General features: G+C 33.6%; 1 protein-coding gene across 7 annotated transcripts in view; it reads right to left on the bottom strand.

The window, feature by feature from the left end:
* LOC144840145 (regulating synaptic membrane exocytosis protein 2-like) overlaps window positions 1-26,317 on the bottom strand; it is a 161,929-nt gene extending 135,612 nt beyond the window's left edge. For 6 of the 7 annotated variants that reach the window (XM_078695830.1, XM_078695835.1, XM_078695837.1 and 3 more), the window contains exons 1-3: window positions 26,197-26,317; window positions 25,745-25,989; window positions 11,821-12,028 (exon numbers count right to left, since the gene is read on the bottom strand). In XM_078695830.1, the coding sequence (XP_078551956.1) occupies window positions 11,821-12,028; window positions 25,745-25,857 (321 nt within the window). In that variant the 5' untranslated portion in view covers window positions 25,858-25,989; window positions 26,197-26,317. The remainder of the gene's footprint in view (window positions 1-11,820; window positions 12,029-25,744; window positions 25,990-26,196) is intronic. The other variant, XM_078695836.1, reaches the window with a different exon arrangement.
* Window positions 26,318-26,619: the final 302 nt, after the last annotated feature.

Below are 26,619 nucleotides of genomic sequence, written 5' to 3'. Positions count from 1 at the left end.
ACCATGCATGGAGAAACAGAGTGAACATGATTAGATATAAATGCCATCGCTTGCCAGTTGCTTATTGATTAGTTCTCTGGGATTATTGACAGTCTAGCACTGTAGCAGGCATAATAAATTTTCATTATAATAATGATATAGAGCACCAATGAAAGGTAATTTTAATATATATCTAAATTGTTAATTTGTTATTAAATGATAAATTTAAAGTGTGATATTATCAGTGGCAAACTATTGGTTATTGGTTGAGCAATGTGTGATTTTAAGATGGAGGAATATCAACAAGTACAATTTAAACAACTAGATGGTACGCTCGCTTCACTCGCGTACCATCTAGGTCATGCCCACAGATGGGATACACATTAATTTCAATGTAAAAATTTCAAATGTACGTACAGGAGGACTATAATACATTGTCGTTTACAGAAATGAATAAATAGATGATTCATGTAGTCAGCTAAAATTAGCACCCTGGGAATTATTTCCGAAAGAGAAACTTGTCACAACAATGAGTCCAAATTTTTTATTTTAAACAAACCCAATTTGTGTTTTGTATGTAACATTAGGGTTGAGGGATGGGGAAGTGGACGGGTAATAAGATGAACAATTTTTAAATATATTCTTTATCCACTCAGTAACAAAATATTTTTGTTTTGTTTTGTAGGCCTATATATAATATACCACTAAATACAGTAGAACATTTGCGATTTAATAGTAATAGTTTATTTGTATATTATATGTTTATAAATCTAACAGTAGGGTCTACCCACACAGTAATCATACAGTTCATTTGTATATGTGTTATATCTAACAGTACCCACACTCACAGTAAGAAATTTGCAATTCAAAAATGGTTAATACGTATTTACAGTATTGCAATACTATATTTACCTACTTGTGTTAAACCAAATAAGTATACAGAACTGGGAGGACTGAGAGATTGGAATGTTCCATTCATCGGAAATCAATAAATTTGTATACGTATATTAAATCTATCAAAATAGTATTTTTTTAAAGAAAATTGGCCTGTCTTCAATATCATGATGCTGTACTCGAGCTGTTCAACTGGTTTTCAGGTAATAAAAACAACTATCGTAGAAGGAGATAGGTAAATTCAAAGCATCCTCATATTATTGTGTGCAGGTATTTTTCAAGATGGACATCCATTAATAGACAGTGTATACCACGATCGGAAAACACCCCTATTTGGTGCAAGTCGTTGAACATAAATTCGCTTTAATCATCAATAACTAATTATCTAACACAATTTAATTAATAAACAGGGTTACATCAGGTGGGTAAAGCCAGTACTCAAAGTATGAACCAACTTTATATACCATCGAGTAAACATTCTAGAAGTAACGCGCGATTTACCGAATTTAGCCCTTACGTAAATTTATTTATAGATAATGAATGGAACATTGTAATGCTTATTTTTATTGAACGAAATTTGTATTGGTCATCTGTAACATTTGTGTTACGGATAACTTTTGTGATTGTCAGGATCTTTTTTGGATTATACGCAACTTTTGTTTTGAAAATTTAGTCAAATGTTTCAAAAGTATGTCCAGAAGTCCCCATCTCATCACCACATAATAGCTGTGATGTGCATTTGGTATGCCGATTGATACCTGTACTTTTGATGGATCAAGTGGACTGATTTTCTTCAAAAGGTTTTAATTTAAAGACCAAGATTAGGCATGGTCTCAATTAGTCTCCTCTTAAAACATCTTGAATGGTTTAGAAATATAGGATTTTTATTTGTAAAATGTTTGAGCTGGTATCCAATAGCATCTTGGCTTGGATGGTTCATCATCATTTATATAAATCTCTGGTTCAGTTTGATTTGTGTGAAAATATTTTTCAGTAAAAAATCAAAATCAAACCTATGTTAGGCATCTTAAATTGTTTGTAGATCATGCTTTAAGTTATGTTGATCATTCACACATTTTTTACACACATTATATATATGTACAGATCGAATGAGTAACATCTTCACATCTTAGTCATCATAATACAAGTTTACCCATCTTCTTTTATTTTTTTTAATGTGTATTATTTTATTATTTATTCAAACCAACCATTGTAACCAATGTAATAATTAACTCTAAAATGTCAATATTTTATAGCAATAAAATCATCAGGATCTTAATGTAGTGTTGAATTAGAAAGCAAAAATAGAGCCACTTAATAATTAGAATATGCAATTTCATATGATGTTATGCTTGGAAAGTTAAATACTGAATATTACATGAATTTCAATATCGTATTTGTCACAATTTTATGTTATGTTAGCTTAGATTTACATGGTTTACAAGATGATAAGCTGGCATTGCTGTAATATCATTATGGGAACATCATGGTGTGCATGTTGCTAATGACAGTAATAGTTTTGTCATTCACACTTACAGTCTATATTTAGGTTGCTGATGTTAAAAAGTGGTTGAAAAATATGAAACATATTCTTGATAATGCATTACGAAAGGCATGACTTACTAAATTATCATATAAAAATGGAAGTTGATGAGGAATAACAAGTCATGCGATAGCCTATTTGCAATATTGATCAAAATCTTAAGTTATGTGTAATTACATCAACATAATAAAGTATGGGTTATATTATTTTTAGAAAACATTACATTTTAAAAATGTATAACTTATATTCATATTTTTCCTATATTATTAATTAAACATGCATTATGTACATAGATGTATTTAATTCTTTTCTTTGTTCATATTGTTTGTGATAAAAAAAAATTGTGCAGCATGATATTTTATGTGCATTTTTTATAAAATGAAAATAAAACAAAATGTATGCAAGAAACAGACAATTGTGACCAAGACCCGTTTACATTTTGTAAAATGTAAAAATTACCAGTAAAGGTTTTTCCAGATGATCCCTTGCTAACTAATCAATATGAGAACTGTATTGAAGAAGACAGTTTCGTCATGATATTGTGGAAACTATCAAATTTTTAGAGTCAACGCTTCTATTCTGTTATGCATTAGAATTATATTAAAATAAATGGGTACCAAATGTATTGTATCTTTTATTTCAAAAGCAAGTGAATAGTCTTATTTATTTATTCAATAAGGTTGACTGGAGTTAGAAAATATTCCATGTCAAATCAAATCAATAGGATAAATAATATAAAAGTTAAAATATTCAGTTGTAAATGGTTCACAGTTAAAATGTCAGTTTGAATACAGAGAGACCAGGGATTTTTTTTTAGGGTGGGCACCCAAAAAAGGGAGAGGGGGTTTTTGAGGTGTTAGGGGGAGAAATCAGGGTGCGGAAGATATAGCTTCTGTTTAATTTAATAAATATACTGATTTTTACATCTTTTATTAAAAAAGGACAATAATAGGCCTAGAATAACAATAGTAGGGGTGTAAGTATTCATTTATTATTGGTGTTCACACAGGATTTACAGGAATCGCGACTAAGCCTAATGTCATTATTCTGAACGTATCCGCCCTACGATGTATTGTTCGTATCGTAGCCGGCGGCATATTATACTACGATGTTATGATAATTACACGTCGATCGTAGGGTGGTTCGCAGCGTTACTAAAAACCAATTGCCATCACCTTTTTTAGAAGCATGGACAATGCGCACACACACATGTATTTTCGCTAATTAAAACTTTACCTAAATTATGTACGTTTGACGCTGGGGATTCTTGTTTAAAAAAAAAAATTATAAAAGCGATATATTATTTACAATGACTGTGCATTTTAACTCTCTAAGGTCCTAATGACCATATATCTCGACCATTTAGGCCTATTGTTTAATTTAAAGGTTTTCTCTTAACAGGTCTGAATCTTTCCTGTTCGACCAGATGTTTTTATGGCATGCAATCATCGCCAAAAATATGATTACAAACATACAATGTACTTGCAGAAACGTACACTCGCAGAAAGTACAACAAAGGACAGGCACAAAAATGTATAACACATTCGATCATGTTGTCAATTTTAGTGCATCCTTTTTCACGACTATGTTTTACGAAAGAATTCGGCTATCATCATTAGTGTTATCTTCCTCTGCGCCTTCTGGTTCATCATCAACAATCATGTCTGCTTCCTTGCCACCATTATAGATTCTGATTAGTTCATGTTCCCATTCATCGCCAATTTCTTCTACCGGAATCAAAATGTATGTTTCTACGTCTACATTAATGTCTATTTCTCTTACCAATTCTCAAATCTCTCTTTTGACCATGTCAAAATCATTGTTTAAAGATGTATTGTCCCCCAAAACCATGAAAAATGAAGATTAATTAAATCAGACTTTGAATATGTTATTTTGTAGTTTTAATAAAGTTAATCACTTCCATAGAAAAAAAACGAAAAAAAAATAATGTTTTCACTTGTAACATGACAAACTAAATGGTTAAATTCAACCAAAAATCCATTGGCTGGCAGCCAATTTGACCATTTTTTGCTTTAAATTACATTTTTTCAGGTAAATACATTTTTTTTTCGATCCAATTTTTGGTCAAAGTGGATAACAATTATGTTACATTAAAATGGAATATTCAACAAAAATTATTTTAAGAATTATTTTTTTAGGGGGACAATACATCTTTAAACACCTAAATCCACAATGGTTGAAGCTTTTGATTATTGTAGTCTCTGATGTCTCACTCCATGATGTACTCTCCAATTTACTGCATCCAGAACGTAAATTTGTTTTCTTGCTTGCTGATTGTGCATCATCAACTTTCGCTAAAACACTCCGTAACAGCCTGGCTCTGTAGCGACTTTCAAACGCTTTAATTATCCCTTGGTTGAGTAGCTGTAAAACAGACATCGTATTTTCTGGTAGGAACGTGAGTTTGACGTTGCTCTTTTCTAATCCAACATGAGAGGAAGCTTTATCAGGAAATAAAAAAATATTTCAAGTCCGTCAAATAATCATCAAACCATTCATTTCGATTTGCTTTCCACACCACAGCCAGTCGATCTTTCATGCATAGAAACATAATATGGACATGAGTAAATAAGACGATGATGTTGCCGCTATACATGATCTGATGGACTCCATATACTGCCCTCGATTTTTAAACATCACCTGTCTGGCCGCAAATATTTTGCACTGCCGGGCCGTAATCACATGATCTGATGGACTCGATCCATATACTGCCCGCGATTTATAAACGTCACCTGTCCAGCTGCAAATATCTTTCACTGCCCGTGATCACATGATCTGATGGACTCCATATCAACCACAGAAAAAACCGTACCTAACCTGAAAAACATTGAGAGTCTCATCGGCCATGTTTCGCAAGTTCTTACGTAAACGTATTAATTAACAATCTCCTATGTTATGTATCGCAGTGGTAAAATCCATAAGTACCATGCCGGGCCGTTTTTCCGCAGCAATGTATTTTTCATTCGATTCAAGTTCACTTTTTTATTTTGTCTATAGCATATATATCACTATATCTGAGAATAATTAAAACAAAGCTCTCACAAAAAACAACAACTATCAAATAATACACCACAAAAAATGCTCAAACTATATAGTTTGGCATTTTATACTTTTGAGCGTAATATCTAATTTCAACTACCACCACACCATGTGTAATTTTTTGTGATCCAATACTTCACATCGTATTTTTATAAATTACCAATTCATATTTTATCATTGAAACGACTAATTTTTAGTTCAACATGCATGTCCCTCTCATCTACATAATTATCCACGTTGTCACTTTCTGATGCGCACCCTAGATTATTTACACAGCACAATTTTTCTTTAGCATCTTTTATTTTCGTAAGTCTTAACACAATAAAGTTCCATATCCAGTATTTCTTTTATTTTTGAGCTTTTATTTCAGAGTGAAGAAATATTGGCTGTAAATTAGTTTTTTTAAAAATAATTTGAGTACTTTTATCAGGGAAGAGTGCGCTTTTATGTATACATCGTGTATGATTATTATGTGTCATGAGGAAGGGCAACAGTGACAGACTTATTTGAGTCTCTATGTCGTTCCTCGACAAAAAGATACTTTGTTTTTTTGTTTGAATACAAATGTTGATTTTGGTCAAAATAAATGTTGAATTGAATTATCATATTTTCTACTACCATAGTTTTCTACTATTGCAGTATTTTGTTGCATTAGTGGTTAGCGTTACATTAGTGGTTAGTGAGAGATAAAGGCATGGAAAGTAGCCTACCTGCTACTCCCGAAATTTAATTAAAATTATGAAAATATTTTCCTCAAGCCTAACAATTTGTTCACGATCTACTAACGCTAACATTTTGCGTAAATTCAGTTAAAAGTTTGACAACATTTTGATCACCAATTCGCTGCAAAATTTTAATAAAACTTTGATTTACTATGACATAATTTCATAAAATTCTGTTCTTCGAAGTTTCTGGAGCAGCGAACTGCGTGTGTTGCTATGGTGCATCATCACAATAACGAACGTTATTGGCCAGCACTTTAGATGTTATATGCTCTACGTGTGGAAAGACAATTTGTTCATCATAATAGAATTCTTTTATTTTATTATTGTATATTTGGGCTAATCAGATGATGTAGGCCTATAGGCCTATTGTCATTAGTGGTTAAATTTTAATTATTATATTTATCCAAATCAGCTCTTAATTATTGATTTAATTTAATGTCCAGTCAATTCATATTACATTTTATTTCAATTGAATTCAAGCCCAACACGTTATTACATCACGCTGAATCTTCCACGTTTAAAAAAACAAATGCAATCGGCAATACACAATGGCTAGCAATTAGCTGTGGCTCTACAAGGCTTTTAACTTGTCTAGGCTAGTTTACTACTAAAGCTAGCCCGCATGTCGATGCACCGCTGACATACACGGCCTGTATGAATATAATTCACAAACAGACAGCCTCAGGCGATGATGGCAAAAATAATCAGGATAGGCCTAGGCTAGGCCTGCTTGGTATTGTAAAAACTTCCGAAACCAGTTAAAATAAGCTTGACATTATTGCAAAATAGTTAATTCAATTGAGTAAATAGGTTAAAACGGCATTTGAAATCAGTTAAACTGACCATCATGTCCACAATGCTAAATATCGCACACTCTTCTTGGTATGACGTCACAATGCCTTTAGACCAAAATACTGCGTTGCTACAAGGTGAGTTTTCAGAGAGTATCAAAAATAATTTCATTGCAAACTTTAAATGCGGTTTATAATAGTTTATAGTTTATAAAATGTAATAGTTTTTTTAAATGTTTACTCAATTTTAACAAAATAAACACCGTTGCAAAGCTTATATATTATGATTTAAATCATCCTAATATATAAAAAAAAACAAATGAAAATTTCCGACAAAAGTAGGGTTTTGACAGATTGGGTCACATATATTATACATCTTCGATTTACAAACAGTACAGTTAAATCAATTGTTATTAAATGCAGGGCTGTAGCCAGGATCAGACAAGATGGGGTTTGGACACGGAGAGAATTTTGTTAAATGAGACCCCTAGATGCCCAGAAATAGTACTCTCACATGTAAAATTAATGATAAATGGCACCTATAGTTTGCTGGAAATTACACTCCAATAGTGCTCTAGCAAACAGGAAAACGATCGTAGCCTACACACATAACTAACAAGTCTACGCTCACGCTAGCCATTCACGTTTTCACAAATGGCGATTGGAGTTGGCGAAAAAAAAAATTGAAATCAAATTTTTTCCTTAAAAACTCAAACATTTGTCCATCTATAGGTTCTGAGGCCTGCCTCCAAATAAAGTTCTCTGTGAACCACAACAACATCGCCGCCGTCAGCATCCCAAGCAATCACAATGTAGAGATATTGTGTTACTTGCCTATCAATGACATTTTTTCGCATCACTCGTAAATCAAAACAATATTCCTGTTCGGAGGTCTACGTAATTGACAAGACAAGAACCTACATTTTCATGGTTTTTACAAATTTGCTAAAGAATTTACAATTTGGCAAAAGAAATGGCGACCTTTCGTAATTTAAGCAAATTTGTCTTTAGAATAAATGTAGCAAGTGTAACATTTTTTGTGTTCAATGCATGTGAACGTCAGAAGATACTTTCGGTACGGTATAAATTCTAATAATATGTAGACTTAGTTCATTTGGTATAAACTCTGCAATAATGTCGTCCTTCTATAGGTCAGTTATAGAGAGTGTCATAACGTATTCTTTAACGGTATGGTTCGGTAGCGCTACCGAAAATGAAAAGCGTGACCTAATTAGAATAGTCAAGACCGCATCACGTATAATTGGATCTACACAATTGCCTTTGGAGAACATATTTCGGATCGTTTTCTGAAAAAGGCAGTGGCTATCAACGATGATCAATTTCATCCGGCCTCTAGTATGTTCCAGTTCTCCGAAATCACAGATTTCGTTCTATTAAGGCCAATAAGGCACGATTTACAAATAGTTTTCTATTAGAGCCTTAAACATCATATAGAAACTTTTTGAAATGTTTTTGTTTTGAGTGCGTGTTGTGTGCATTTTACTTTTCCGTAATTCTACACTACTATAAGTAGGCTACTACTAGGCCTAGACTTGGCCTACTTTTTTTCGGTAATTGGTTTTTTTAATAATGGCCTTGGTGCCTTTCAAGTTGGCCTTGCTGCCTCTCAAATTAAAGAAAAACCGGGGGGGCCAACTGGCTTGGCCCTAAAATCCCTTAAAAATTGGAGGCCTGTGATATTAATTTAATAATATACCTGTATTGTTAAAGACCCCTTGCCTGCAATTTTGGACGTTTTTTGGAAAATAATACATATATATCACTTTAAAAACATTAAACTATGTCATTCCTTGTCTTAAATGTAAGTTTTATGGTAAATTATGATAAAAAGTGAGAAACAATGCACTACCTAAGTAGCTCGCGGCGATCGACCTCTCGTGGACGGTCTTAGGCCTAGCCTAGCTAGGCTTAGTTTTGTAGGCCTAGCTGGTAAACATCGGTAACGTACGAACACCGTACGCTAGCTATATACCTAGCCTGACGTTGTATAGTTGCTGCATTAATTGTCTTTCTATTTTTGCCAGACTCCGTTGATACAAATTGGGGAAAACCCGGTATTTTCGCTGAAAAGTTAGGAGTCTTCCATTTGTTTTGGCCTCATGATCGATCGAAAAGTGGGCGAATTACAGGTGAAAAACAAAAATATCAATCCGCGCGCAATGCATTTTGGGATTTATAGCGGGCCGCTATAATTATTAGAATCGACTTATTTTTCACATTTTTAACCGTTTAAAGACGAAAAAAGTTATCGCAATAGGACCATATAGTATTATTTTTACATTAAATATAGTTTGTGATCTTAAATTAGATCTAAAAAACGTAGGGAAGGGGGCTTTAAACTCTTTTTCGACATGGTTTTTGTATGATTTTTAAAAAATGAAAAATTGTTTTGATCGCCTAAAATCAAATGATGATAAACAAAACACAGTGTATCAGCAGGGAAGAGTCTAGTTTCATTTTTCCCTGATAAGCAAGAGGTACTGTGATGATCAAAACATTGTGCTTTGCTACCATCTTTTTTCCTTTTTTTTTTAAATCATAAAGTGATATAGGCTAATCTTCTAAAAACATTTTACAGTAAAAATTATGTCCTTAAGAAATTAGGAATTTTTAAGTAACTTGTCTTCCAAAAACACCATTGCCACGCAATGTTATTTCTATTGGTTATGCTTCCCTGCATAGCGTTGTTTGCCATCGATTGACGTTAATTATTGAAATTAAAAGCAATGCTGTACAGCATACATCGATTTATATCAGAAATCGGTATTGAACATGTCGTGGGTTACAGTTCTCCATAAATAACGGGGCCTGAAATAGTATTCAAATTGTTTCTACTCAGGTTTAAAGAAAATATTCAGATAAAGTTTAATATTTTTTGTCCGGACGCAATTAAAACATTAAATTGCCACCAGGTGAAATTGTAGGCTCTAATCATCTGGAGCCCAGACCTGTCAAACTCCACATCATATTGATCAACAAGCATACTGAACTGATTGTTGTGGTGGATTGATTGCTAAACTATACTAATTAATAAATGGAAATTTTTTTATATTTTTAATATTCAACATATATGTTATACTTTCTTGGTCAATCCTATTGCGACTGAAATTATTAACATGCATTCAAACTACAGTAGCAAGGTACGAATAACTACAGTATTTCTGCATATTAATATTAATGTATTTTTAAATTTCTGCCATATCATCATCATCTGATCCTCTTTCGGTGGTCCGAAGGTCTGTGTCATTAACATTTGATTAAAATATTTACATATTTGTCAATATTTAATAATTAAAAAGTCTGTATCAATGATTGTTTATCCTTTTTCTCATTTAAAACTAGACTCGTGACTTTTCCCAAACTAGGTAATCATTTTCCAGACTTTAAATTATAAAATATTAGATCTAAGTATATATATTTGTTATTTTTGCTTAAAGATGTATTGTCCCTTGAAACACAAAAAATGAAGGTCAAAATATTCTATATTTAAATTGGCCATATCAAAGTAATATTAAAGTTTTTCACTTTAAGTCGAAAATTCGAGCCAAAAACAACAAGTTTACGTAATTAACAGGTAAATTAATTTGATTACATTTCGAAAGTAAACAAAGATTTCAAACCACGAGTATGCATTATGCATGATGCTAATTGGGATTGTTTACAACTCGTCATGGTTGAGAAGGTATTTTCACACAGATCGCGAGAAAGTTTTATGATTATGCATACAGAGTAGCCAAACAAGCATGTTGCATTATGAGGTATGTTTTGATCGAAAACTTTGACTGGAAGTCAAAGTTATTTTTTGAACAAAAAAACATCTGTATTTCAGTTAAATGATTTTTTTTTCGACTAATTTTTGGTGAAAGTTATTATGATACTTCAAAATGACCCACTTTTTTCGAAATCTTTTTTTTAATATTTGTTTGGAATTAGTCAAAGGGACAATACACCTTTAATTTAATCAGTTATTTACTATATTCCAAATTTTCTTATTCAGATTTTTAATTCTCATGTAATTTATTTTATTTATAGGCTTTTGTCTTTTCTGTTATTGTTGTATTTTGTGTATTGTATCTGTTCTGAGGATGGATCACCCTCATTAAATATGGTTCAAATAAAATACCTGGAGGTCATAGTATTAATAAATTACAATGCTTATCAAAATTAAACACAAAAGTGAAGAACTATATACTATAAATCTTCTAATAAATAGCCCCCCTTCTAATAGTAACCTACCTTATAAGTCAATCTATAATAATAACCCACTACTCTAATAGTAACCCATGGGGGTATCTATTAGAGTCACAAAAACTTAATGATGCAGCCGTATTTTTAAAATAAATAGATAATGCATGTTGATCTCGGGAGTGGGGAATGATTAATGTTTTTGAGTTTATAAAATAATGTTAGGGTTCAACCAAATTTTGTTATTCGTACTGTTTTATTATTTTGCTATGAGTTGCTGACCGGAATATTTGGGGAAGGGTTACCTTTTCAGGTGCCTAATTTAAGATTAGTAATAGTAACCCACTACTCTAACAGTAACCCTCCTTCTAATAGTAACCCACCCTAAAAAACAATCAAAGAATAATAACCCAATTAGAAGATTTACGGTAGCCATGCTAAAATTCCCACTCGGCTGTACTCCTGAAAAGCAAATACTTTTTCCAGACCCAAATGTGTCTGATTACAGGCAGTTCAACACTAAACCATACATTTAAAAAAAAAGATGTTTGAAGACTTGAACGTCAAATGAATAATCATTTCTGTGCAAGTTGATTAAAAAAAATGTAATGCCTATTCTCACCTTATTTGAGCGAAGTGTAACTTTGCCCCCACATCGAGCACATGACTTTGTTTGGCAATAATTACATGAATGACCCACACCATCAGCGAACTTGACTTTGTGACATATTTGGCAGTAGGCACCACTGACATTTAACCCTCGTTCTTTTGCCTCTTTGCTCACTTGATGTACTGCCTGCGTGTAGTTTTCAAGATCATCTTCTAACACCCTACAAGGAACAAACAATTATACAAATTTAAATAATTTGGCATGAAGCATATCTCAGGATGACTAAGGGCCTGTTGCTGCTGAGCTGCTGCTCAGTTATTAACCGATTATTTTTGGCCAGCAGAAACAGCGAAAAATAACATAACCGATCAAAAAATAACCGATTAAAAACACTCAATTCATTTTTAGCTACAACACAAATATTGACCTCTAGTCAACTCGTGAGTATGGGCAACACTCACTCACAAAGCATGCTGTGTATTTGCGCGATCAGCAAAACGACGATGTGGACCGATGAGATAACATGCGATTGTTATTATTTGTGAGGGAGAATTATAGCGAGAGAATAAAAAGGATTCTGCGTTAATTGGTACACCACTACATCCCACCAGTCCAGGCTAACAATGTTTTGCATGTCCTTTTTTAGGCCTGTCGTTTTCGGTAGAGATATGTAGCCTAGCCTAGCTAGTAGAGTAGTAGTAGTGATTTTTTAAAGAAGCAATTACCAGGATAACATCTGAGAACATTTTCAGTTGCAACGCGGACAATTCTGTGGTACTTAGGAATAATCGATTATTTTTATTTTTTCAGCAGAAATAGACCCTAATGGCAGGCCTTGTCTTTTGAAAATTATAGGTGTGCTACAAATTGCACTCCTCAATACATTCAGGGGTGCTGTAGGTGGGCTGTTTGTATTTTGGTGTGTAGAAGTTTACCAAATTTAAGCGTGTTGTAAATCGCACTCCTCAATGTCAGTTTAAGGGTGTTTTAGGTGAGTGATCGCACTCGCTCGCCTTAAAAGACCAGGCCTGTAATGGTATATATATATACAAAACCTGCTCTAAAGCATCTTCTTCCTTTATATATTCTTTCCTTATCATATTTTGTCTGGCAATTAAAGATACATTCATTTTTTAAATTGAGGTCAAAGTTGGTCAGTTGCAATCATAATTTCAAAATTTATATAGCTCAGAATGCAGAGTAACCCTCATTTTTTTTAAAGTGTTATTCACATATATATGAATTTTGAAATGTTAACCTATTTAATTTAAAATTGTCTAAAAAATGCATTTTAACATTTAGTGTATTCTTTTTTGTCTTATGTGGGTTCATCCCACTCTTATTTCCATATATTGTTCCTTCACAGTGTAATTTGTATACATCTTTCATATATCTTATATAAATCTAAAGGCAAATTAATGGAAATGATGACAATGCCGTGGGTATGAGTGGCTGGATCTCAATGGAGATACAAAATAAAATAAGAAAAAAGCTATAAACCAAAATGATAAAGTAAAAAAGGCAGAAAAATTAGCAGAGCTTTCGGGTAAGTGAGAGTACTTGAATTAAAGTGGCCAGAATTAGAGATACGCTGCGAACAAAATTTGTGGAAAGAAAGAAGAATATAGGGGGAAAAAAAATGTTTAAAAAAATGGTGACAATAACAAGGGGTTATAAGTGCAGATAACCAAATATACCTATTTTGAATCCAACTTTCACAAAAAAAGAGGTCACTCTACACCTAAATAGATTCCTTTCATCTGATTGGACAATTGTGGATCACAATAGATGCATAAATAAGTGCTCTATTTTTATGCTCGTAAGTGTATTTATATCCGGTACCTCGGTGGAGGATCTAAACAACAACCTCCCTTAACAACGAAAAAAAATAGGTATCCTAGCCTATCCTTCAATCTTCAGAATCAAATGTAGGCCTACCTTTTTCATTCAATCTGAATGATGTTATATAAAATAAATACTGAATGTTTTTATATTTGTAGAATGGTACAAATAATTCAGTGAAAATTATTTGTACCATTCCACTCATAAACATTCATTATTTGTATGTTATTCCAAAAGTTTGGAGAAGGGGCGGATCTAGCATTTTGAGAGACGAGTAGTAGAAGGCCCATAGCCAGCTCAACCCATTAATTCCAGATCTGGAAATATGCAAATTTAAAAGATCCTTGTTCCTTACTCAATCAGGTTGTATAATAATAATAATCTTAATTGAAATAAATTAAGCATAATAAAGTCAGCTGTTTTATTTTTATTTTTTTTAGCCATTTTTTTTTGCATATTTTAACTAATTATTGGAACCAGTATAAAGTAATGTTTATAGTATTTTTGATGTTCTTATATGTTGCTTTTAAAATATTGTATCCCATGTGGTATTTCATGTCTGTTTTTAAATATTGATTGTTTTAAATTAATATATCTCAAGTATGTTTAAATATTTTTTATATATATATATATTTTATTAATATACATTTTAGAATTTAATGTTGAAAATGTACTCATACTATTTCCAATTTAAATTGGCAAATAAAATTAAATCTGAATCTGAAATCTGAACTTTGATACAATTTTACCTAATTTCCGCTAACCCTATTTTCAATATTGTCTTACTGAGCCCCAACCATGGTGGGGCTGAGGTGGTCCAGAACCTCTCACCACCTCTACCACTAAAATTGGCTCTACCCAGGGTACATTTTAGACTCATTTATCTTTTTAATTTTTATACAATTTATTCCAAGCTGGATCTTTAATATGACTTTATCTAATTTCTGGCCAACTATTAAAGGTCCATATTTTCAAAATTTTCTTACAGAATCTCTAACTTACCACATCTATCAATAAAATTGACTCTACCCAGTGTAAATTTCGGATTAAATCTTTTTGATGTTTTAAATAATTTATTCCAAGCTGGAACTTGGATACAATTTTTTTCAAATTTTTTAACTCTCAGCTATCTTATCTTCAGATTTTTTAATACAATTTATTGTGGTTAGTTAATAAAAGGTTCCACTTTTGCTAAATTCAAAACCCCTCTAATAAAAATCCTGGCTAAGTAGTATGGTAATAGTAAGTAGTTGTGTTGAATTGCGTTGAGTTTTGATTGCAATATCGTTGAAGTTGAACAGAGTTCAACGTCTATGATGATCGCTAAAACTGACCAAACAAATTACAACATCGTGTTTGTGGAACATGATGTTTGTGTCGACGTATCTGATTGGTGGAATTCGATCAAGCTGACCACATGCTTTATCAATGTGATAAACTGCGGATCGAGTGGGGGGTGTACACCCCCTACGCCTCCAATAGATTCACCACTGTGGAGTATGTATTTGCTAGCAATAAACAAGTTGTCTACATAAGTCAATGTTAATAGTGACAGCTGTATATTACATTGCAGTAATTGTAGTCCCAATGGAATATATTGATGATCCACCACAAGCAAAAATATTAGTATTATAATACATTCATATAGCCATTAGTGGTAGGCTCAACATTGTACAAGTGTAGTTTACTAAAACAATTGATGCCAATGAAACTAAATGACTCTCAGAATATGGCTATCGGAATTGAAAACATTTGGTTCTCTTTTTTCATAGATCATATTCAATAGTGTGTCTCATTTATCCATGCCTTATTTTCGCCCAAATGAGGCAGACGAGGTGCTCGCCTCGTCTGAAACTTTTTATTTTCACCACTCACTCCAATTCCCCAGCACAGATCGTCATATTGTATATCAATAATTATATTTAATATATTATAAAGCATCTTTGCCTTTTATGTTTTTAACCTCTCTCTACGGCCTTGGTCATTAATTAATCAATTGCATGTTTCAACAATATCTGTTATAGCTCCTCCGAATGAAAGGTAACCATCATGTTTATAACTTCAAGATTATAAAAGCTGCTGAATTGTAGATATGAAAAATTTTGCCTATCGGATGTTGTGACGTCAACATATGGTCAGTAGAATTTAAAAAGTAGTATTTCCATCTGTTTTGTCATAGTGAGCGTGTATCTATTTCAACATGCTCAATTATCTTCCAAATTGTAATATATTGTTGGTCAGGTTATTACCTACCAAGGTCATCATGTTTTATTGTTATGACATCATCATTAAAAAAAATTAGATTATTACAGTAGGTCCCATGATTTCACCTATGCACTTACTGCATATATTATGACACAAAATAAACAGAATTCAGCACCCTACTATAAACATTAATTAAAGACACTAGACCTACAATTTTTGACGTTTTGTAAATATAATATATACTCGTTTAAAAACATTAAACTAGGTAATTTCTTGTCTTAAATGTACGTTTTATGGTAAATTATGATTTTAAAAAAAGAGAAACAATGCATTAGCTAAGTGGCTCGTGTTGAATGCCCTCTCGTGGACAGTCTTAGGCCTAGTTTAGCTAGACTCAGTTTGTAGGCCTAGCTGGTAATTAGTGGTAACGTACGAACATCATACGCTAGCTGTAAGCCTAGCCTGACGTTGTTTCGTTGCTAAATTAATTGGCAAAATCTGTTAACACAAATTGTAAAATGTTGTGTGTGACTTTAAATTAGATCGAAAAAACGTAAGTCTAGTGTCTTTAAGCTTATTAGAAATATTCGTGGATAACCCAAAATCGTCATGGTGACAAGGAGTTGACTGAGGAATTCTTATTTGTAAGTATATAAACTTGTTTTGCTCAATGCCTTGAGTTATCCCCATCCTAACAGTTTAGTATATCAGATGACTACAGTGATTAAATTTTCATGGAATACATTGACATAAGACAACGCATAGGACCCATAAACTCTGTACTTGACATTATTTACCTCCGCCAAGGAGTCGATTGCGTGTGTTTGTTTGAATTACTCAAAAAGTTATTGCAAGATCTTTACCAAAATGAAAATACAGATAGATATGTGGCCAAGGACCAGGGTCCCAAAATGGTTTGCGTGTTTGAACGTCAATGTTTTGTTTTGACAGTCAAAATACATCTGGGTGATACAAACGCGTGTTAATGTGCTAGCTATGTTTAGAAAGACCTGTGTGAAAAAGCATAATGAGAACGGTTCATTGCCAAAAACGTTTTAATGGTGGCATGTATCTGAAACATTTTTTTTCTATTGTTCTGACGAAAACAACAAGAATCTATAGCGAAAAACGCTAACTTTATACTGAATACACTGTACTGATTATTTTGATTATATTTCTGCAATGAAGAACCCTCTAAAAGAAATTGTAGATGCATTAAATGGTGCCAATGATTAACGTTGATGATGCTGATGTAACCCAGTAATACATTGAAGGCTATTTTGGAGACAACGTCAACAATGAAGATGATGACAATGATGTTGATGATGGCTATAGTGACAGTGATTCCTAATCTCAACCAACTCATGTTCGTGATGATGATGACCAACTATCGACCTCTCATTGTTGTTGTTTTTCACGAATACGTTTGTTTTGTTAATTAAGTTTACTTCATTGTTATACCTCAAGTATCGGTTATTCAGTTTTATTCAGTATTCAGTTCAGTATTATCTGTGTGAGTATTGTCTATTAATACTAAGTTGGGCGTGGTGGCAAAAATCTTACGCAACACATTCTATACCCACAAGGATATCGACCTACCGTTTACACAGGCCTAGCCCTAAACGGCCGTTTTTTGTTTTTTTTCCAACACACACTGTGGTATGGCCAGGTAGTTACATCAAACACGACGTGCACGTCATACATTAGAAAATGCACACAGCAAAAGATTATGCCATTATGACCTTAAGAATATGTCTATTTTGTGTCATATAGTATAGTTATACAGTACTAAATGGTACACTCGCTTTGCTCGTGTACCTAGGTCTAACTCAACTTAATTAGTAGGCCTTTCAATTGTTTCTTAGAGCCAATTCATACTAATGTTTGTTCCTACAGTACAGAAAGAAAATACTGCAACTTTTCCTACGAAGTAGCTTCGTAGGTAGAACGTAGGCTACGTTGTTCACTTTGTAGGCTCAATAAACAATCCTTCGTAGGTTACGTCATTCACTTCGTAGTCTACGATGTTGTATTGTATTACCTCAATAAACAATCCTTCAGACGATCCAGGCTACAGTATTTCCAGTTATAAATATATAGTGTATATAGATTTTATTAATTTAAAAATGATTTATAATAATATTACAATACAGTACAGTAATTAGACCTGCAGTATATTTGTGTTTAACGTAGATTAGAATATAATTTGACGCATCTTTATGTTCAATAATAAATGTAGTCGAAAAACCTTTGTTAATTTAGCATGCAATTTTCTTTTGAAATTAATTTTCTTATGAAGATAACACAATGACACCTTGATGTTTTGTGGAAAGCGTGCGGCGAGTGGATGATAGATGGCTTCTTTGTATTAGGTGTTGTATTGTGTACTTTATGTGTTGTATTGAAGTATGCGCTGTTTTGAAGTATGCACTGTTTTGATTTATATTGTTTTCCTAACTTTTCAATTTCTCAATAATAATATAAAAGCACTGGTATCGGAGAGGTACATCATCATTTCGTCTTAGTAGTCTTCACCTTATTATCTCCGCAATATTTAAATTATCAAGTACTGTTCAAGCAATCGATGTCGAATGTGGTGTGTGGCTGACTGGAAAAGTGAAGGAAATTAGAAAGAACGAGGCATTAATCCAGTGGGCTGGATATTGAAACTTGACATGGGTTGCGAGTAAATTTATTAGAGAAATCATCCGAAAGCGAATCATTTCTTCGACTCACAGTTTTTTAAGGACACTTCAGCGAGGCGATACCTTCAGGAAAACTTTGCCTGGCGGAGGAATATGCACCACAGCGTTGACAGTAGAAACAAATGACCCGTTTGAGTGTGAGGTACGTTTAGTTTTGTTATTTCTTTAAATTACTTTCTACTAGACGTCAATAACGAATTATCTAACTAAACTTAAATAGTACAGGGTTACATTAGGTGTTAACAATCAGTACCGAAAGTATCAACCAATTTACTATACCATTTAGTAAAAAATGTAATAGTTACGAGCGATTTACCAAATTTTGCCCTTTTGTATTCATTCTTTTGGTAAAATGTGGATTTGTAACATCTTTATAACACTCATTAAATACCGGTAACCCTGATGTTGTAAATTGTAACATCTCAAATTTAGTTTAAATATAGAGGAGATAAAATTGTTCTATTGTTATTAACACGTTTATTTAAGTTTATTTTATTCATGTATTTTTAATGTTTTTTTTCTACTTAGATTAAGACGTCAATCGGAGTTACAAAAAAAACAGTATATCGCTGAAGATGTGAACGACGATGATGATGGTGGTGATGAGCCAATTGTGGATGATATGCCTACAGACACAGTGGAAAGTGCTTCAAGAAAGAAAAGGAAGACAGTAAACGTAGAGAAACTGGTTAGTAGAATTTAACATGCATTAATTAATTAAACTCGTTTCTGTTGACAGTGCATTACCATGTTTAACTATTTATTTTAAATTTGTACGAATGATGATTTTTACTGTTACTATTTTAACACGGATTCGTTAATTAATTCAGTTTAAACAATCTATTTATTTTGAGTTTTATGTAACATCATGATACATTTTAAATTGCATAGCGTCATCATGGGTACTATGGCCCATTATTATTATTATTAATTAATATTCGACTGAACTGGAATTTCATCATTAATGTATGAAAATATGTTATAATGTATTTTTTATAATTTATTTTTTATTATAGGCTGCAGGAGTGATTGATGTAGCAGGAAACCAAACTGTAAACGGCGATCAGTCTGATGACTATGACTACGAATGGACCGATTTGGATGGGATAGATCTTGAGATAGACCAGATGACAGCGCAGATTGAAGAAAGCGGAAAAAAAGTACAACGATCGGCTGATCAATGGAAAGCGACCGGTGATGGTGGTGGACAGCAATGCGATTGTCAAGTATTGGCTGAACAAACACATTTCACAAATGCAACATACCATTGACACCCAACAACAACAACTTACACAACAAGCTTATTGCCATCGAATCCAGACAGACACCACAACCACACACAGTATAGACACGTAGGCCTACACCACAACAACAAACACCAGTACAACAACATGGACCACCACCACAAACACCATCAAGCTCAGTTCCAGTACCAAGACGACATCTGTCCCAACCGAACGATCTCCCACGTGAACTAATGATAAAACTGCTGTGGGAGCAAGAAGACACCAAGAAAGTCGTAAAGCTGCTCCTGGCTTTTTACTTCACTGAAGAAGACCGACTTTGTTGTTAACGTTAGTGGTACGAGATACGCCGAGAAGTTCGACACAGAGCGATTAGCTAAAGTGAGATCATTAACTTTTCGTTATTCACCCGTTGCACATGCGCTAGATAAGAAGTGCACCTGTGTCATTGCCATAGATGCCGCACGGCGCAATAAGCAACGAGAACTTAGATTAGAACTAGAAAACATGTACTGTAAATATATTTTGTAATTAATTTTGTACTGTTGTAAATATTTTTTGATGTTTTTGTATTAAAATATATTTATTAAATATTTGCTAAACTTGTGTTTGTTAATTTATATATAATAAGCTTTTAATTTTGTACATATTAATTGCAATAGAAAATATAAATGGGATAATGTTTTTGTATTGAAATATATTAAATAAAGTGTTATGTTTGCTAAAGTTGTGTTTTTGAATTTATATATAATAAGCTTTTAAGTTTATAGATATTCATTGGGTCTTTTAATACGGGGGAATGATGATGTTCAGTAAAAGAAAGACACAAACTTTATTTTAGCAATAAAAAATCTCTTTTGTGATTGTGGTAGCCCTGAAAAGGGCTGTTTGGTTTGACAATACTGGTATACATAAATAGCCGGACATATTTTTGGCATAAGTCTGGATTCATTTGTTCAGTCCAGAACGTCTTGATTCCATCGACCAGTTGATCCTTTGTATGCGGTTTGTGAACTTTTCTTAAGTAATCTTTTATTTGGTGCCACACCAATTCAATCGGGTTTAGATCGGGACTTTCGGCAGGAATTTTCTACCAGTATATATCGTTTTGCAACATAAATTCTTTAGTGGCATTCGCGGTATGTTTTGGATCGTTGTCTTGCATAAATCTGTAGCCAGTGTCTGAATAGTGTGTTGAGACGAGCGGTTTGACTGTGTTCTTTAAAATCGAATTAACATAAAAGTCTGTTCGCATAATCCCGTCGAATATAACGATGGGCATTGCACCTTTTCTAGAGATTCCAGACCAGACATGAACTTTAGGTTGTGTTTTGGTTTCGGTTATGTTATTCTGGCGTGGTGGTCAAGTTCAACAGTACATTCGTCTGTAAAAATTATGTTTCTGAATGATTCTCTGTTACGGATACAGGTCACCGCATAATGTAGACGATCTACTTTATTGGGTCTGCGAATTAACTAGACAGTATCTCGTTCACTCAAAGCGCCATTGTAGTTTTCTTCTTGTCATCTTAATCGTTTGAATGGATAAGTGAACCCCAGTCTTATCAATGATAATATCTCGAAGCTGCCTTGCCGTTTTTTCATCGTTGTCGATCATCACTTGGTCAATTATATTAAAGTGTTCGTCAGTCACTTTCCCCAAACGTCCAGATCGAGGTCGATTACCAATAGATTTAAATTCTTCAAACCGACTAACAATTCTTAAGATTGTGGTCTTGAATTTGATAACCTTCAGAGTGAAGTATTTCTATAATTTTCGATACGCTGAATCCGAGATGAAAATAACGGACAATCCTTGATCTGACGTGGAACGGTGTTTTAGACATTTTGAAGCTCATCAAACAAAAATAAAATGATTTATAACTTACACACATAATATATAACACGACTGGTTTTGTAAAACAATGACATGAATTAACATATCTATCTATCGTAGTAGAAGGGCCCATAGGCGGTATAATATAATAATATATTACATAGCCTATGTAAATACGTGAACGTGATTGGTTGAAACTGCATCACATGACTACCGCTGCGAGGATCGTAAATCGTACATATCCTTGAGTACGATGATATTGACTGAGTAATTTTCGCATAATTATCGTGTACCTGTCATTAAACATATAAAATCCAGCAAATTCTCGAGTACAATGATATTGACTGTGTAATTTTCGTGTGGCAACACTCGCATTGGCGATAAATAAACAAAAGTCATCTACTGGGACTTGAACTCGCGATGAATTGTCACTCCATCACAAGACAACGCTTCATCCGATGCGCCACGCAACTTACTTGAAGAAATTAATCAACTAAACTATTTAAACTATGCATACATAGCGCCCTCATTTGTCCTCCCTAAATGTGATGAAAGACCATTTGTGATTGTTTAATACTCACAGTAGCAACTCGGTACGCGCGACGCGTTGAACATCCGGTGATTCGGGTCTCCTCGAATTAAGAAGAAGAATTATGATTTATTCGGCCTACCTGATAATAATATTATTATTAATGTAGGCTTATTGAAGGAAATTCTTCTTTTAATTTAAACGACCTAGGCCTAAGTGAATATTTTATTGACAAGGAATCATTAATTAGTAATTATCTGTATATTATTCTTCGCAAGGTAAGGTAAATGCAACGCCTAACTAGGCAGGCTTATTACAAAGTAGGCCTAGCTACACCCGACCCAGCAGTTACATTCAACTTGTTGTTGGCTATGTAATATAACAGATACACCTTTTATATCGGTAAAATATAAGATTTGACAACCCCTTGGGAATGATATATTGTTCAAGGGAATATATTCCCTCAAACAAAATATCATTCCCTCAGGGATGTCAAATCTTATATTTAACCTCTAAGCAGTCAATATCTGTATAATAAAAAATTTATATAGCGCACATATCTACTAGATATAATATAAAATACAGTATAATTAATAATAATTAATGCAGCGGTGGTGCCAGGATCTTATTTAATTTAATAACTTAGCTATAAGATGTTGGCTAAGTGAAAATGGCATGTTTTTTATTTAGTAATGTAGGCCTACAGTAGGCCTACAATGAAATGTCTATTTTAGGTGCCCTACGGTACAGAGAGTTACTCGTAAATTAAAAAATTGGTGAACATACGAACAATTAACATAAATTGTTTTTGCTGTACGTTACACGATACACAGTACACATCATAAACTTCCCCTGGAAAGTTACTACAGTACACATTTTGGTCCCTGGATGGAACATGATATCACGCGTCTGGACCGATCGTTGAACGATTCGTACAAAGAGATACCACTAGACAAGTGCGTACCTATTGTTGGTAGTTAGATCGCTGGCATAATGAATGTATAATAGCCCTCTGACTTACTCACGGTTAATGGAACGTCGCAGTTTTCTAGGCGCTGAAGCTACGAAGTGAACCCCTTTTACTGTATATTATGATAGATATATGATATTATATTCCCCGATGAAAAGTAGCTAAGCTCCCCGAGGCCTGGGAGTATACCAACAAATTTCGAAACAGGATAGAAATATCTCATACTCGATTAAACTAATAATATTATTCTTGATAAAAGAATTGATTATAATTTGTTTAATGCTGTGGGATGCACCTCCGACTATTAAGAAAATTGACAACAAAACGGTATTCACATCGTACCACATTTCCCGATTCCCGACTTATACGGCCATACTACATTGAAACACCGGTTCTCGTCAGATCACCGAAGTTAAGCAACGTTGGGCCCGGTTGCGTTCTGGATGGGAGACCGTCTAGAAATCGCGGCGGGTTCTGTATATACTGGAGAGTGATGGTGTAATGGTAATATCGGACTAGCATGTGATAGGCATGGGTTCAAGCCTATCTGTACCAATTAATTGCATCCTTAGGCAAGATGCTTTACTCTCATTGCCTCGCCCTTCGGATGGGATGTAAAGCCGTTGGTCCCGTGTACTTAACAGTGCACGTTAAAGAACTTGGTACACTATTCGAAAAGAGTAGGGGATCGTCTCCCAGTGTGCTGATCTGGTCAGGCGCTGCACTGCTGGCTGCCGTGGAGGGCCTAATCCGAATTTCCTCAGTTTCCAGTTAAGCTTGAGGACAAATATGAATACCTTTACCTTTACCTTCTGTTTCCGAATGTATTGTTTCGCCTTGGTTTCTTTGAAGAGGAGGAGATTGGTTATCAAACTATACTTATTAGGAAATGCTTTTACCATAATAGGAAATTTTGGTTTTGCTAAATTCGTTTTTCAAGCTCACAGTGGAGTTGTTTTTATCAAATAGACATGTATAGCCTATACATCAAAATAAAGACATACAAATAAGCTTTCCAATGATACCAAATATTTTATTGTTCAAATAATATTCTAAAACCAGTCCTCTCGACGACTTAATACTGTACTGTATTACAAAAATCGCACATTGATTTTATAAAACAGTTTACAGATACTCTACTTCTTATTAATTTATGATATGTTGAAAGTTGTTTTTTTGTTCATTTAACGTTACTGCGAATTATATAGGTGTATTGTGGAAATGAAAGTAAAGTTGAATAATAAAGAATATATATTATTATTTTGTGTAGTAGTACTGACTTTTTACAAGCTAAATTTATTATGCAGGTTATTCCTTCCTTATTTGATTGACGTGAAACGTGAAATTCAATAAACTCGTTGGGCTTTGTTTTGCGCCGCGCCTTCTATTCAAACCTGTATTTGTTTGATTTCTTTTTGTTTTTGTTTTTAGTCATTGTGCTTGGTTTTTTTTTTCGGACCCACCCAGCAAGGGTGTGGTGCTGTAATACAGCATTTGGCTTCACAAGCGCTGTTTGACTCACCCAAAAAAAAATGCTGACCTTCATTTTTGTCAGTTTAGGGTCAGATGGGCGTGGCCAAACAATAATTTTCCTTGGCATAGAGTATTTAGTTTATTTTGAAAATGTTATCATTTTAGCGCCACACCTTTAGGCAGTTATATTCAAGAGGACGAAAGCATTAGGAAAGTGTATCACGCAGAAGCTACTGTATAGCTGACTAAGGCTGAAAAAAATGGGAAGTTGTATACTTGGACTGGGCATGCTCAAACCGCAAAACATGTCCTGTTTAAATTTGGCTTAAAAATTATCAATTGGGTAAATGTATTTTCAATTTTTCGCCATTTTTGTGAAGGAAAATTTCATGCTAGGGTGATCTCGCCAGCTGTTGCTTAATTGGGCAATGAATTAATTTGAAGCAAGTATGATAGACAAGGTTGTTTCCTATTCTGGTGGTGTATAATTAAAAAAGAACCTACTGTATAAAACTGTGTACTTTCACACCCAACGTGACCATTAAAGATGGCATAAGACTCCATAGTCACTTACCATGCTCAATCGGGTGAATGCTTTTAAATTCGGTTAGGTACGAAAGTACAATAGCACCTACATAGCCAATGTACTGTCACTACTACTACTGTCACGATCAATGACAATTAGATAACATGCATTTTACATTCAAACCAAAATAAATCAACTAGATTTCATTCTCCAACTATAGGATAATAATATATGCTGCAGCCTTTAATGAAAATAATATTCGACCAAGTCTGACAAAATTAAGTCATGATTAGTATTAAGCAATAATAATAATGACGATAATCAGTCTTGAGAATGTACAATGCGTCAATAATGCATGTATTGCGTCACCTAATATGTTTGTGTTGACATAAGATGATGGCAAATACAAACATTATTTAAAAAGAGATTTGAGATTTTCAACATTTTTTACGACAAAATTATATGATGAAATGCAATTTTAACACTCTAAGTAGATCAACATTTTATATAATTTACACTTTATACTGGTGGGCTTTGGTGGGCTTGGTTATGTTTTTGATTATTTAGGAGAGCTCTACTAAGAGGCTATTACATAACCTACTTACCGCTTGATCTTAGCCTCTTTGTCTTCTTCATCTTTTTGTCTTTTCATTACAGCCTCAATCTGGTTTCTCTCCTCTTCAGTCAAATGACTTAAATCTATATCTGGTAAATCCATATTTTCTTTCTCTTTCGGGTTTGTTTTCTACTGTATACTGTCTTGCTAGATAGACTCGGTATGTCGTCCAACCAAGCTTCAAGGGTCCATACATTTATCGGAAAAAACACCCTTGCAACAAACAGTCGATCTCTGCAAAAACCAAATGATTGATGCCTTTTTGTAAAAAAAAACTGACTTACTGGTTATGCCAAGGTTATATATCATTATCAGGTCCTAGTAAATCATAATAGAGACCTTTCCGAAACCCATCATTTTGGATAAGTTATACGGAAAAACTCAATTGTATTTAAATCCGATCATCAGCATTATTAATTACAGCGAAAATACATTACGTACTAACAAACATTATAAGCTTGCTGGTTACACCATCTTCGATTAACATTTTCCTCCTGTTTAGAACGGTGAATAAATAATTCATTAGGCAATTGGCCAATCAAAGAGTACGGCGTGGGATTGTTCGATAATGACAGAAGGTGAATAAAGACATGCGCCAAATGACAAAGAACAATAATGACAAAATTCAATAGCAGATGGCGCTTGTCCGGTTTTACAAAAGATGACATGAACACCGATATTCAATTGGTAGTCAAAGATAACAATTTATATTGCAATAAAATATGAAAGAAGAAGACAAGAAAAAGCACTAACGATGTCATATAGGGATCAATTTAGGTCAACATGATTGTCTCTATAATAGCCTACATGTAGGCCTAAAGTATAGGACAACATAATACTGTACTTATATACTTATATTTTTTC

Source organism: Antedon bifida, chromosome 4 (assembly GCF_963402885.1).
Source record: "Antedon bifida chromosome 4, ecAntBifi1.1, whole genome shotgun sequence".
Lineage (NCBI taxonomy): Eukaryota > Metazoa > Echinodermata > Crinoidea > Comatulida > Antedonidae > Antedon > Antedon bifida.
The sequence above is the reverse complement of the archived record's forward strand: the minus strand, read 5'-3'. Positions and strand labels throughout refer to the sequence as shown.